Source organism: Filicampus tigris, chromosome 17 (genome assembly GCF_054856515.1).
Source record: "Filicampus tigris isolate MCC_2025a chromosome 17, RoL_Ftig_1.0, whole genome shotgun sequence".
NCBI classification, from domain to species: domain Eukaryota; kingdom Metazoa; phylum Chordata; class Actinopteri; order Syngnathiformes; family Syngnathidae; genus Filicampus; species Filicampus tigris.
This window is the reverse complement of record NC_141233.1, coordinates 16,725,902-16,740,391: the sequence shown is the minus strand read 5'-3', so window position 1 is coordinate 16,740,391 and position 14,490 is coordinate 16,725,902. Positions and strand designations below refer to the sequence as shown.

The following is a 14,490-nucleotide window of genomic DNA, read 5'->3' as shown; positions in this document are numbered from 1 at the left end:
GTGTATGTAAGATATTGTAGCATTTTACTTTTTTTTGTTTTACAGTAAATTAACACATTTACTGAGATAAATGAATATCAAAAAAAGAATACCTCCCGCCTCTTGGTGGCACACTTAACAGTCAGGGCGCCACATTTCTACAACAGGTGTCGCACTTAGGTGACGTAACAGACTTGAACGGAAGCAGCCGGCAGCCTCCGTGAAAGCGCCGCACCGACGTCAAACATTAGTTGGCAACTCATTTGACTTGTTTCGCGACGTTACAATGGGTCGCGAGTCGCGGTACGTCTGAAAGCGTGTTTAACTTTTTTAAAATGTTTTTATTTCAAGTGATTTAGAATCTTCCCGCGTCGCTCTTCAACGCGATCATCTGGAAAGCTAACGTTAGCATGCTAACTACGCCGTTGTGGCATCACTACAACAAGCGGACATTGCCCGCCAAGTTTCGCTCGCATATGAACACGGTTTTCACGCCCATGTTTCATGTAAGCCATAAAAGAAATCTGGTGTTGTTGTTCAGACATTACAGGAAGCGCTCGGCGTCTCCGCGACGGTCCGGTAGCCGCTCGAGGAGTCGCTCTCCGGACAAGCGCTCCAAGAAGGACGACCGGGACCGAAGCAGGAGGGAGAGGTCGCGCAGCCGAGACAGACGCAGGTCTCGCTCCCGCTCCCGAGACAGAAAGCGAGCCAGGTGAGTCCGAAGGCCACATGCAAATGAATGACGTTTGCATTTCACACTTACGTGCTCGTCCAGACATCCAACCAAGCATCCAATTTGTAAAAGAAGTTCTGTTGGCCAACCTTTATTGAGTTGAGGCACATACAGTACATTAATATGCAAACAAGTGGCACTTGTGCACAATCACCATTGACAAGGAGAACCGTGAACACCCAAAAGTATTGGATTGTTTTCGTTCGTATACGCAGCACTTCATCGCCAAAGTGCCCAATTACTTTTCAGTAAGTGTAGCAAATGCGTGCATGCCGTGGAAATATCGTCAAACGCGACCAATTTGGTTGTTTTCACACTTGATGAGCGGGCAGGACCTCCAGAGAACCAACATTGGTATACAAATGAATGGAAAAAAGATTACTTTTCCCACGTGTTCTCATTTTTATTCTGCGCAGACGCTCCAGGAGCAGAGAAAGGAGGAGGTCCAGAAGCCGAGAACGCAAGAGGTCGAACAGCAGAGGCCGAGCCAGGAGGTCGCGCTCGGCCAGCCCCTCCAAGAGCAGGAAAACCGATGAAAAGTTGGGCTTATTCCCCACCAAAAATATTTATGCCACACTTGGGTAAGCTAGAATTTTATCTTCTTTTTTTTTTTTTTTGTTCCTCTTCTTTGCAGGTCAAAGAGCAAAGAGAAAGAAAACCTTGATATTGTATCGGACAAGAAGAAAATTAAGGAGGAAAAAGAAGAGGAGAAAGTTGAGGATGTAAGCTTTGCGAAAACCAACTCGAGCGGTCGCAAATAAGAATTGAGTCTGTCCAAATATTCAATAGCTGCAGCCCGACAAAGCAAGCGCGACAACTGTGGCCTCGTGTGTGCCCCCAGCAGCAGGACTTTGACCAGAACAAGCTGGAGGAGGAGATGAGGAAGCGAAAGGAGCGTGTGGAGAAGTGGCGCGAGGAGCAGCGCAAGAAGGCCATCGAGAACATCGGCGAGATCAAGAAGGAGCTGGAGGAGATGAAGCAGGGCAAGAAGTGGAGCCTCGAAGACGATGACGGTGAGCGCGCGCCACACCAAAGGCGCGTCGAACGCTTTGGCGGCTCTTCAACGCGGGCGTTCTCGTTGCAGACGACGACGAGGACACGCCCATCCCGATGGAGGCGGACGATGACGACGACGATGAGGAGGACGGCGAAGGCAAAGGGGAGGCCAAGGAGGGCGAGGCCGCAGAGGAGAAGATGGACGAAGGCGAGAAGGACCCGGACGCCGCCGCCGCCGCCGCCGCTGCTGCTGTCGCCGTCGCCGCCGAGAAGTCGGACGACGAGGACGACATCGACCCGCTGGACGCATACATGGAGGAGGTGAAGCAGGAGGTGAAGAAGTTCAACATGGGAGGCGTCAAAGGAAACGACAAGGTGGGTGGAAAGTTTGAAAAATGTGCCAAATGGAACAGGAAGCCGGTCGGCCATTTTGACCCCCGACACCAGTTTCAAGCATTGCCACCAAAATGGGTCGGGAATGCAAGGTCGAGCTTCTCGCTGCACGAATTATTATTGAATTATTTTTATCGTTATCTGCAGAAGGGAGCCACGGTAACCAAAGTGGTGACAGTGGTTAAAACCAAAAAAGGACCTCCCACTCACAAGAAGAAAGGCGAGCTGATGGAGAACGATCAGGATGCCATGGAGGTGAAGTGACTCTTTCCGGGGTGGCGACTTTTGTGCAAACCTGTAAGGAATCTAACAAATGTCTCCGATGCGCCGCGCAGTACTCGTCGGAGGAGGAGGAAGTTGACTTGCAGACGGCGCTGACGGGCTTCCAGACGAAGCAGAGGAAGATCCTGGAGCCCGTTGACCACGGCAAGATCCAGTACGAGCCCTACCGCAAAAACTTTTACGTGGAGGTGCCCGACCTGGCCAGGATGTCCCCCGAGGGTCCGTACGCGGCGGAAGGTCCATTTCAAGTTTGGCAACGGAAGGATTCTAACGCGTCTGCCATTTGTTCCAGAGGTGAACACATACCGGTCGGAGCTGGAGGGAATTACGGTGAAGGGGAAAGGCTGCCCCAAGCCCATCAAGACTTGGGTGCAGTGCGGCGTGTCCATGAAGATCCTCAATGCGCTCAAGAAGTCAGTACCGACGCCGAAAAGATCAGTCCAATGGTTCTGTCCCGGGGTTCGGCTTCACGTGGTCAAATATACTTTTTTTTACGTTAGTCCATTTAGTTTGAGGAAACGTTTCAAAGACTTAACCCGTCCAGCAGATGGAGCCATGCTGAAAAACAACCTATCATATGACGTTTTAACGTGCCTACAGGCCGGTAGTGAATGGAATTCTTTGAACTCTACGAACCATTCTAGGCAAAGCTACGAGAAGCCCACCCCCATCCAGGCCCAGGCCATCCCCGCCATCATGTCGGGCCGAGACCTCATCGGCATCGCCAAGACGGGCAGCGGCAAAACCATCGCCTTCCTTCTGCCCATGTTCAGACACATCATGGACCAGAGGCCTCTGGAGGAGTCTGAGGGGCCCATCTGTAAGAGGCGCACCGTTTTTGTCTTCTTATACTCTTTCGGGGACAAAATGGAGAGAAGAAACCTGATGCCGTGGTTGTCCCCTCAGCCGTGATCATGACGCCCACCAGGGAGCTGGCGCTGCAGATCACCAAGGAGTGCAAGAAGTTCTCCAAGTCGCTGGCACTCAGGGTGGTGTGCGTGTACGGAGGCACGGGCATCAGCGAACAGGTGAAAAGGCCGCGGCTGCCGATCGACTGGCAAACGTCGCAGCGTTCACGAGTCGCCGCTACCTTTCCCGCCAGATTGCCGAGCTGAAGCGAGGGGCCGAGATCATCGTGTGCACGCCGGGAAGAATGATTGACATGTTGGGCGCCAACAGCGGTGAGCGCTCCCGTGTTGTGATTGGTGACAAGTAGCGGGAGTGTTTTTTTGTTGTTGGTGACTTTGTAATTCATCATATACAGTCAAACTTCCGACTCTTCTGTCTGTTTCATTCCAATATGTTGCGGCGGTCCCCAAAAAAGCATTTTCAGATTTTGATGGACTCTCTCTTTTACTTGTGAAAAGTGTGAAGACGCATGCAAGTTGAATAGGTTTCATCATACACTGTATGCAGTATTTCTGAATAGATTTCATAGAGTGCCTTTGAATAGACCCGAGGAGACTTTCAGTATTACTGTCACATTTACAATACATCTTTTGTCGTCTTGTGTGTTTTGTCAGACGATATTGGGGGCTGGGGGGGGGGGGGGGGGGGGCAATGCAACACATTTGTATATAACAGCAGCAATGATAAAAACGCATGAGCAAGGCCATTTTGCTTGTAAGGAAGAAAAGCCTTGTACTCGGCAGTTGAGTAATTGGGAGGGAATGCGCTGCTTCCAACCTCCATAAAACCGCACGCGCCCTAGTGACTGTAAATGTCGGAAGAAACGCACACACTAACCCATTCTGTGCCTCTCTGATTAGTCAACACGCTCGTGGCGATATTTGATCAAGGCACTGCCTCCTTTCGAAAACGGTTGACATGATTTGAGCACTTTTTGAGATGGGTGCAACAAGCCTGTGATGTGTTTCCTGAAGATGCGGGCAAAAGCAGGTAGGTGCGCCTGGCGCCTTTTTGACAGCCACAGATGTGTTGTTCCATGAGTGTGGCCGTGTTGCAAATGTGTGCGTGGAAACGTCAGCACGTGTGCGTAGGCGGTGCTTCTGTGGCTTCCACACATGCGCGGTAATCTGCAATATGTTTTTTCCCCTTTAGGTGAAAAGGCGTACGGTCAGATAATGCTTGATTGGGGCTCCAGCTCTTGTTTTGTATCTTGAGGCTGTTTTCTGACTTTTTCAGGTCCCTCGCCAAGATGGTACGCAAGACCTGCCTGAGATAGGCAAAAAAAAAAGAGCCGCATTTTCAAAGTTTCCAAACTTGCCGCCTTAAAGTAGTCCACGGCGTAGAAGTTGTTGATTGTTCTCCAGAATTGATGAGCTTGACGCGTGGGGCGTTGCGACTTGGCTGACGCCTTTCTACCTCGACGTGTAGGTCGCGTCACCAACCTCCGCAGAGCGACGTACGTGGTGCTGGACGAGGCGGACCGGATGTTCGACATGGGCTTCGAGCCGCAGGTGGGCGGGGCGCCGCGCAGACCCCGACACCGATCCCGCGGGCGCGCTTTGTGACAGCCTGATGATTCCTCCGCCAAGGTCATGCGCATCGTGGACAACGTTCGTCCGGACCGGCAGACGGTGATGTTCTCCGCCACCTTCCCCAGAGCCATGGAGGCTTTGGCTCGGAGGATCCTGGCCAAGCCGCTGGAGATCCAAGTGGGCGGACGCAGCGTGGTCTGCTCCGACGTGGAGCAGCACGTGGCAAGTGTCCCGGATTGTTGTTTTTCTTTTTGTCGTCTATTTATAAAGTCAACTGTAGGTGATAAATATTGGCAGTTGGGTTTGTTTTTATTTCCTGCAGCTGGTGATTGAGGAGGACAAGAAGTTCCTGAAGCTGCTGGAGATCCTGGGCCACTATCAGGAGAAGGGCTCGGTCATCATCTTCGTGGACAAGCAGGAACACGCCGACGGGCTCCTCAAAGAGCTGATGAAGGCCTCGTACCCCTGCATGTCCCTGCACGGAGGTACGGCGAGGCCTCCCGACCCAAACCGCCGCTCCTTCTTTCCCCCCCCCCCCGCCCCCGTCACTTTCAGCTCTCGCTTGGCAGGCATCGACCAGTACGACCGAGACAGCATCATCAACGACTTCAAGAACGGCGCCTGCCGCCTGATGGTGGCCACGTCGGTGGCGGCGCGCGGCCTGGACGTCAAGCAGCTCATCCTGGTGGTCAACTACAACTGCCCCAACCACTACGAGGACTACGTGCACAGGGCCGGACGCACGGGCCGAGCGGGCAACAAGGTCCGCTTGCGATGCGGCGATCTCGGCCGTTGGCGCGGGGCACGCAAATTTCTCTCGCGTCATCTCATTCATTCATCGCAGGGATACGCCTACACCTTCATCACGGAGGACCAGGTCCGATACGCCGGCGACATCATCAAAGCCTTGGAGCTGTCGGGCTCTCCCGTCCCGGCCGATTTGGAACAGCTGTGGGCCTCCTTCAAAGACCAGCAGAAAGCGGTAAGCCGAGGCGCGCGAACCGGGAGCTTTTCCACCTTGATTCACGTGTCGCCGTTGCAGGAGGGCAAGTCCATCAGGAGCAGCAGCGGCTTCTCGGGCAAAGGCTTCAAGTTCGACGAGACGGAGCACGCGCTGGCCAACGAGAGGAAGAAGCTGCAGAAGGCGGCGCTGGGACTGCAAGATTCTGACGATGAGGACGGCGCTCTGGATGTGAGGACCTCCGGCGCGTTTGAGCACACGCGCTGACAACGTTGACGCAAACAAAGCGGCGCCTGATGCTTGGATGTCTCCAAACCAATCACCTGAGCAATTATGCCGGGGCGCCGACGCGAAATCTTTGCAGCTGTTTTCGACACACGTTTGAAAAAGTCAATAACGGGGCCAAAATTGAGCGTCCGTATCACGGGCGGGATATCCTTAACGTTTTAAATATCCGTTCGGATGCTAACAAGTGTGTGTGTGTGTGCCCGTAGCCAGCCTAAGATGAATTTGTCAAGTACTCTGCTTGTGGTTTGCGCTGTCCGCCGAATCTCGACGGCCTTTCAGATTGAGGAGCAGATCGAGAGCATGTTCAACTCCAAGAAGCGCGTCAAGGACCTGATGGCTCCCGGGGCGGCGGCGGGCGCGGCCGGCTCCACGGGCGCTTCGGCGGGCTCGGTGAGCGGCCTGGCGGGGCTGGGACCCACGTCTGCCGGCAACATCCAGAAGCTGGAGATGGCCAAGCGGCTGGCTCTCAAGATCAACGCCCAGAAGAACCTGGGAGCTGAAGCTCAGGTATGTTGACAAACTGCTGCTGCTGCTGCTGCTGCTGCTTTGACCAGATGCTCAAGCCATCTCCATGCTGCCAAAACAACAAAGAAATCAAGTACAACGGACTCCAGCATATTTGCTGTTCGCCATTTAGAAATGAAAATATTCACAGAATTTTGGGAGGGAGCCAATCCTCCGTTATTTGCAGAGTCCCCTGCTTATTTCCTTAGTTAATTAATGTTCTATTCGTTTTATTTATATCTCCCTCTTTTTTTTTTTTTACGTGATTAACCCTTTGAATCAGCCAACCATGTAATTCTAGAAACAAATAACAATAATAAGGGTTGTTAGAAAAATATAACCTAATTGATGTTCTCAACCCTTGGTCTAAAATTGTCTTCAGCGAGTTTGTGACAATGTCGATGTTTTACAGGACGTGATGCAGCAGGCCACCAACGCCATCCTGCGCGGCGGCACCATCATGACGCCGTCGGTGTCGGCCAAGACCATCGCCGAGCAGCTGGCCGAGAAGATCAACGCCAAGCTCAACTACACGCCGGTGGAGAAGCTGGAGGAGGAGCGGCAGGCGGCCGAGCAGTCCGAGACGGTCAAGCGCTACGAGGAGGAGCTGGAGATCAACGACTTCCCGCAGGTCGGGCGCACGCCTCGCTGCTCCCCTTCAATTCTTCAAGGGGATGTTTCATGTATCATTTTTCAATTTTTAAAACGGCTACCAGGTTTGAGATGCTTTTCAAAATTCCTCAATTGAGCCTGTTTTGAGGGGGCGGAGAAACTCTGCGTTGGGGCGTTTTATGTCAATTAGAATAGCTCACCGAGACACATTTTCAGAATTGAGACCAAATTGTTGGCACGTTTCCATAATGTGCACGTCCGGTGGCGCTTTTCCGCAGACGGCCAGGTGGAAGGTGACGTCCAAGGAAGCCCTGCAGAGGATCGGCGAATACTCTGAGGCTGCCATCACCATCAGAGGGACCTACTTCCCTCCGGGCAAGGAGCCCAAGGAGGGAGAGCGCAAGATCTACCTGGCTATTGAAAGTACGCATTTGCTCTTTCAACTACAGCTGTGCGACTGGTCCTTGTTTAACGCTCAACATGATTTTTAAAAATGTTTTTTTCTTGGTAATTGTGGTTGCGGGTTCCCGTAGTTCAAAGGACGTCCCGATGAGATTTAGTGACTTTTCAGTCTCTTCTAGAAACACTTTTCTAAAACGCAAGACTTGAATTCTAAGAAACAGAAGACTTGAGTGCAAAATTTCCCGCTGTTTTCAGTTGGACTAGCGGCGCCCTTTTTTCACTCAAATATTCTGATTTTTTTTTTTTTCTTTTCTTTTCTCCATAGACTTTTCACTCGTACAAGTCACTTTTTTCATCTATATTTTCATGTTTAAATGTAGATTTATGAAGGATTGTATACTTGCATGTCTTGACTTGAGGTGACATCTTTTTCAGGGGAAAGCCCATTTTTTCACATCTGGAAAGAAAAAAAAATTCAATAGCGTTTAATGTTAGGGAAAGGTTTCAATGCTTTTTTTTTTTTTTAACAGGAAATCAAGCAAATTCCAAAAAAGGGGGTGGGGGCAGACAAAAAGCAAAAGTGTTTTGGAATAAAGTCATTGTTGTTTTGCTTTTATCTACAAGTCCAGAAGGGGAACGTGTGTTATTAAAATTACATTTCTACCTTCAATATGCCAGAGGCAATGTTGATTCTCAATTGTGGATCATTTCTAGGTGCAAATGAGCTGGCTGTGACAAAAGCCAAAACAGAAATCACCCGTCTTATCAAAGAAGAACTCATCAGATTAGTAAGTAGCATTTTAATCAATCATATTGTTCTTTTCTTGAACATTTATTCATTCAAAAATATTTTCTTTTGCAGCAAAACTCCTACCAGCCGACCAGCAAAGGACGATACAAAGTGTTGTAAAAGAGACTTGCTCTCCATCAAAGAATATTTTTTATTTTTTTGTTCTTAAACAATTCTTTCTTCCCCACCTACATTTTTGCAGGTTTTTCAGTGCTGTTAATTTTTTTATATATACTGTATACCTCCTAGCTCCAAATCCACAAGTCATCACCGAATCCTTCCACGGGTTTTCCATGAGCTTCACTTTTTTTGAATAAAACAAAAGCAATCATTTAGGGAAGAATGTTTTTAACCCAAAGCGCCCCCCGGCCCCTTTTAATAAATCATAATGTTGGTGAGTATGTCGTGGTTTTTTTTTTTTTTCCATTTCATTTGTATTAATATATGTGGCTGCAATGCAGACTGCATTTTACATTATTTAATAGTCTACTTTGTATATTATTCATCAGTGTTGGGGTATACTGTGGTTAATATAGGCGTTCAAAACTCAATTTGCGTTTGAAATAGACCAGCACAGGATAACAGGTGAACAAAATTGTTTGTTTTGGAGCAAGTGGTGTTCATAAATGTTAATATTTGGCGTAAAATGTGCCATTCTTGATCAAATGAAACGACATCGACTGGGAAAGGAGGAGGAGGGGGCGGGGAAGCAGGAAAGACTCCTTCCGAGGGTCTCCGTTGTGCGCACGCGCACTTGACATCACGCTAGCCGCTTATTAATTTTTAATGGGAAATGGCTGCGTTTCTCGTCTAAAGCCGCGGAGCCAGAAGATACAAAATAGAAAATAAAAGCGCTTATTTTTTGAAGCCGTACTTCACGTGTTGGCGTTGGAAAACAAGGCCGCGCGATGCGGTGACGGGCCCCCCACCCCGAGAGGCAAGAAGAAAGCGGTGTCTGAAGGGGCAAAAATGAACCCGTTTGCGCTCTAAGGGATGAAAAATATTTTTCTTAATTATTATTATTATCCATTAACTCCTTCTGCACCGACGCCAGACGACCATTAAGCCAAGGTAACAATGTCATCCTTTAAAGAAGTGCTAATTGTTAACGCGGGGTTTGTTTTATTATTTATATCTCTGCTTTTAAATATTAGCATCGATGCTAACGCTTGTAAAAAAAAAGAAAAAACATTCGCTCTATTCCCCGTTTCGTCACTCACAAAAAGATGGTAGAACCATAAGAGAGTGAGCGGTGTACACGGTGTGGGTTTATTTTTTTTTAAAAATTGTGAATGAGTGTCACCCACACACTACAAATAAGTAGTAACAGTGAGTTGCACACACCTCCCGATTTACCCACCGCTCTCTCTGCTTGTTTATTTTGCTGCTAAAATGATCACGAAGCCCAGTATGTCCCTATATGCTGTTTAATGTCGAAAGTGCTCGCACAAAACGTAATGGAAAAAATAGATGGATTTTCCTTTCTGCCGTCCTAATGTTGATAACATGATTTTCAAAAATGTTGACTGAGCCAAGGCAAATATTTTCCATTCGAAAAATTTCACAGCCTACCACCAAAGAAAATGTTCACAAATGGTCGGTTCATAGCCAGTACAAGCCTGGAGAAATAGACGCTCGTGCTGACATATTTATATAGCATCTCCTATTCCACACATTTAATCCAAATAACATACACAATATACTGTGTAGGCATGAGGTGGTCCATGAATATGTTAACATGAGTGTCTCTCTACAGGCCATGAGTATTAGTAATTTTGTATGTTAGCTATACAAGTATGTACAGTGCAAATTGCAGAGAATGTATCTTAATCTACGAAGCAGTGCATTGAAGTCATTAGAGTCCATTCATCCCAGGGGACGTTGGTGAGTATGTGCCACTTTTTCTATACTATCAACAACAATGTATGTTTTTTTTTTAACTATTTAGAAAATATCCCCCCCCCCCCAAAAAAAACATATTTTTTGTTTCCCTTAAATTTTGCCTTCTACCGCAACCCATTTAGGCAGAAAGCTGGATGTTGCCCTCTGTTGTCGTGAGCTCCCCATTGCTTCAAAACGACATGAATTATTCATACAAACGTTCCTCACGATGGACTAAATTCTCGATAGAAAAACGTTTTCAATGAATCGGGCCCATCTAACCAGCTATCCTGACCCCACACAGAAGATGATGCGCCAGGTGACGAGCGGCGACTTCTGCATGAGCGCCCGGCCATCGTGCCTGGCCGAGGACGCCCACCACCCCGCCGCGCACTTTGACCTGTGCCCCGCGCAAGCCAACAAGTTCTACCCGCCTCCTCCTCCGCCTTCGTCCGTCCAAATGACGCTTGCCTCCATGGCGCCGTCCGGCCCCGGGCTCAAGCCCATGCCGTGCCCCCGACAGGAAGTCCTGGGGCCCGCCAAGCTACCCGCCGGCAAAAGCGGCGACCCAGCAGCGGCGGACAACGCTAAGAAGAAGAGCAAAGGCGCTGGGAAGACGGGGCGGCGCGGGCGCCCGCTGGGCACCACCAAGCTGGCCGGCTACCGGACCAGCACGGGACGCCCCTTAGGCACCACCCGCGCAGCCGGGTTCAAAACCAGCCCCGGGAGGCCGCTGGGGACCACGAGGGCGGCGGGCTACAAGGTGAGCCCCGGGCGGCCCCCCGGTAGCATCAAGGGCCTCTCTCGCCTCAACAAACTGCCGTTCGGCGGGGCGTGCAGCGGGGCCGCCTTCCCGTACCCGCTGGCGCACAAGGAAATCATCTGTGAAGCCTCCTGCAAGGACAAGACCCCCACGGAGTGAGGTAACCGCACTTTTAAAATCATGGATTTTTTTTTTTTTTCTTAAGTCACTTTCCTCAGCGTCTCTTTTTTATAATCTCACAAACGATATTCCTACACACTCTGGCGGAGAATTGAGGAAACAGACATTTGTGCAACCGCACGTCCTGTGAAGGCACCACGAATGTTGCGTTCAACGGTTTAGGACTCTCGAACGGCAATGTTGAAAAAAAGGGAACCCCTCAGTCTGTACATGGACCAAGTTTGCATGATATGACGGACGGGCGTGGCTATGTGTAGCACTTTTTTTATTTTTTATTTAAACTGGTCCAGTATGAGTGTGTGTGAGTCTAATAACAATACAGAGATCCCTTGCATATATTTGTGTCCACTTTTTTTCCCCCACCGTTATTTGCAGAAAACCCAATTTGGTGTTTTTGTGATCAGGCCAAAGCCATGTCTAATATAAAAGTATTGCCTTGGTGCAAACTACAATAATCCTCCCTCCTTGGCGGAGGTTACGGTTCAAACCACAGCCGCAACAAAACAAATCCATAATACAGCAATGCTCTATTTAAATACTCCCTAGGCATGTTTTTACAATATTTATGGCATTTATTTTTTTGTTTGCTATTGAAACACACTTTTAAAAAAGTCAAGCACATAAGAACATGTATAATATTTTGAGAGATCGATTGGGAGACAAACAGTGTGCCGATCCCTTCCTGTTTACAGTACACAAGTTCTGTGTTAAACTGAACAATAAACCTAACTTATCTGACAATATACATCAAGAATCACGGCCAAACATGTACTGTAGAAAATGAACATCCGGCATAAAAAGCAGGATGAAAGACGATTTCACATTCAACGATATTCTGTCAAAACTAGGCTGAGCTGAAAACCTTCCTATTTTCATTCTTCTTTCAAATCTAGTTTCAAACAAAATAGTGTGCTGCTCTAGTGGTCGACGGTGGAATTACACCCCCAAATAATCGTGAGACAGAACAAAATCGATTTATAAACTGTAGCAAAGAAATCTGTGAAAGATTGGGAATGTCAACCTGCAACCCGTGACGGATTGGGCATTACTGTAGTTGAAGTGAGGGGAGGAGCTTCCTTTTGACAGGCCTTTGCCCTCCCGAAAGCTACGATGATGCCCCATTCGGATATCTTTTTTTTTTTTTTGTCAAATCCCACCTTTTCACATTACAGAAACAAATGCATCTGGGAAGTGACACACATGCACACAAAATACAGATTTTTTTTCACGTTTATGGAAGAAAAGATGGCTTGTCAAATTTTGTGCAACCAGAGCCGACATTTTCTTCACTGAATTATTTCACATCATCTTTGGGCCACTGACTTTTTTCCTGCTCCTTCATCCGCAATTGTGCTTTTATAATTATTTCATTATAAAAAGTTTCCCCCCGCCAGCCCTCTCCCGCAATAATTTTAGGGAATTATGTATTCATAAAAGTAATGTACATTATCACTGTCTTATTTATATTTTTTATTTATTGTATGTTTTTCTTATTGTATGATTTTCATTTTTTGTTCCCACCCTAGCCATCTGTTTGCAGACAGGGAGCGCTGTCGCTCCACACGCTCAAACCAGAATGTTACCAAATGTCTTTTCAGGCTCCACACATAGCCTAGCATAAGGGCTTGAACTGATGAATCGACTATTTGCTAATTAAGTTTTTACCATCTCGTCTTCCAATCAGCCAATTTACAAATTTACAGAGGACTTTTAACTCCTCCGAAACATACTAAATGTAATTTTATCAATTACATCATCATTAATATTTACAGTATATCGTTTTGGGTTTTTTTTTGTTATAAACTCATCCGTTTGGCCCCTTTTGTGTTGATGAGAAGTCCAAAAATGTTCCGTTTGGTGCAATAATCTGGTCACGTCTTGTACTGTACTTTCATACGAGACAATGTTCTTAGCAGTAATCTATTACGCTAGTGTTTTAATAAATGTGTATATAGCGTGTGTGGCTCGCCTGGACCAAAGAATATGAACAATGTCGTTCATTTCAGCACGAGCGTTATTGGGGTGACAACAGCAACACAAAGAGCACTTAAAGCTACGTATGATTGTTACGTTCACCTGACGTTTTATGAGGTACCTAATGAGGTGGCTGTAAAACGCTGTAAATGTTCCTCACGTTAGATTAGTTTTGTTTTTTGTTTTTTTTTAACATATTTTGGAAGACGCAGATTACTGTACGCTATCTGAACACGAGCGCTTATCAAGTGTCAGGTTGAACCCACAAATAGCTCAATAAATTCGAGAATGCTAGGGAAAAAAAGCTTGTCGATTTTAAGAAAATGCTTTTCAAAACGACCATTTCTACCTGATTCAAAAATAATTTCAATGGTTTTATTTGTAATATCTGGTAAGTATCTCACATGATTTTTTTCATTTATTCAGATGCACCAGTGTATACTGTCATAATAAACATTTCTATTTTCTTGTATTTAATGTGGCTCTCGGAGGACTTCACATTGAAAGGTTGTCCACCCATCACAGGTTTAGATGCTCTGTGTGCAAAAGGACGGTAGCTCAAACGTCCTTTTCATGCATTCAAAAGTCATCCAGATGCACATTTTGTAATGTCGTTCAGACTCCGGGTGAGATGAAAGGTGCAAGGAAGTGACTGTTGGCTTTCTGTGGGCACTTTCTAACGCACTCAAGATGAAAGGTCAACCCATTTTGGTCATTAGGGTCATTGGGATTTTGCACAGAAACGTTGACATGGATGGACTGTGCTTGGTTTGAAGTCATTTTCTCTCGCTGCCGTCATCAGTATAACATCAAGACTTGTAAATCATTTCTGCAAGGTGACACTTGTGAAACAAAACAACTTTGTATATATAGTTGTTTATTTTACTCCTGCATGGTTGTTGTGGAATGTCCAAGACTTGTGTAATAAAGACAAAAGTGACATGTTTGGGTTTTTGGCCCCTCCCTTTTGCAACAATGTATTTTTATTGCTTATGCTGCCTACGTAAAAATTTAACAATAACACATATTTCAGTATTACTGTATTTCGATATTAAGGATTATAAATAATACATCTCAAAAGAAATATGAACTTAAGTGAAAATGGGTTAGGTGAAACAAAAACGTATGTTGTGTATATATAATTTGCATAATACTTTTACTTTATTTTTGGGGCATATTAGATAATGTCCACAAGAAATAAATTTTTTACAGTTGTTTTATAATGTATTTCTATTACTTCCACATATTAATTGAGAATAATAGCTATATATTTTTTTTTATTTCATTCAACGTTTTAATAACGTCAGAATC

The 14,490-nt window shown here is 46.8% G+C and overlaps 2 protein-coding genes across 5 annotated transcripts; both read left to right on the top strand.

Moving 5' to 3' along the window:
• Positions 1-136: 136 nt before the first annotated feature.
• Positions 137-8,782, top strand: ddx46 (DEAD (Asp-Glu-Ala-Asp) box polypeptide 46). Of its 2 annotated transcripts, none has more exons than XM_086057476.1 (23): positions 137-282; positions 521-691; positions 1,129-1,251; positions 1,347-1,434; positions 1,557-1,725; positions 1,797-2,083; positions 2,249-2,356; positions 2,437-2,602; positions 2,676-2,796; positions 3,028-3,203; positions 3,290-3,411; positions 3,486-3,564; positions 4,721-4,803; positions 4,882-5,046; positions 5,147-5,309; positions 5,394-5,587; positions 5,669-5,806; positions 5,867-6,016; positions 6,353-6,580; positions 6,990-7,208; positions 7,468-7,612; positions 8,306-8,379; positions 8,454-8,782. In XM_086057476.1, the coding sequence occupies exons 1-23, from the start codon at positions 266-268 to the stop codon at positions 8,499-8,501; spliced, it is 3,234 nt and encodes a 1,077-aa protein (XP_085913602.1). In that variant the 5' UTR covers positions 137-265; the 3' UTR covers positions 8,502-8,782. The 2 variants fall into 2 exon arrangements, with proteins under 2 accessions (XP_085913602.1, XP_085913601.1); XM_086057475.1 differs by having other exon boundaries at positions 1,554-1,725.
• Positions 8,783-8,901: 119 nt separating this feature from the next.
• On the top strand, positions 8,902-14,123 carry c17h5orf24 (chromosome 17 C5orf24 homolog). 3 transcript variants are annotated; one of them, XM_086057499.1, is made up of 2 exons: positions 8,902-9,452; positions 10,570-14,123. In XM_086057499.1, exon 2 carries the CDS (start codon positions 10,570-10,572, stop codon positions 11,182-11,184), a length of 615 nt encoding a protein of 204 aa, XP_085913625.1. In that variant the 5' UTR covers positions 8,902-9,452; the 3' UTR covers positions 11,185-14,123. The 3 variants fall into 3 exon arrangements, with proteins under 3 accessions (XP_085913625.1, XP_085913623.1, XP_085913624.1); XM_086057497.1 differs by having other exon boundaries at positions 10,567-14,123; XM_086057498.1 differs by lacking the exon at positions 8,902-9,452 and adding an exon at positions 9,464-10,265 and having other exon boundaries at positions 10,567-14,123.
• Positions 14,124-14,490: the final 367 nt, after the last annotated feature.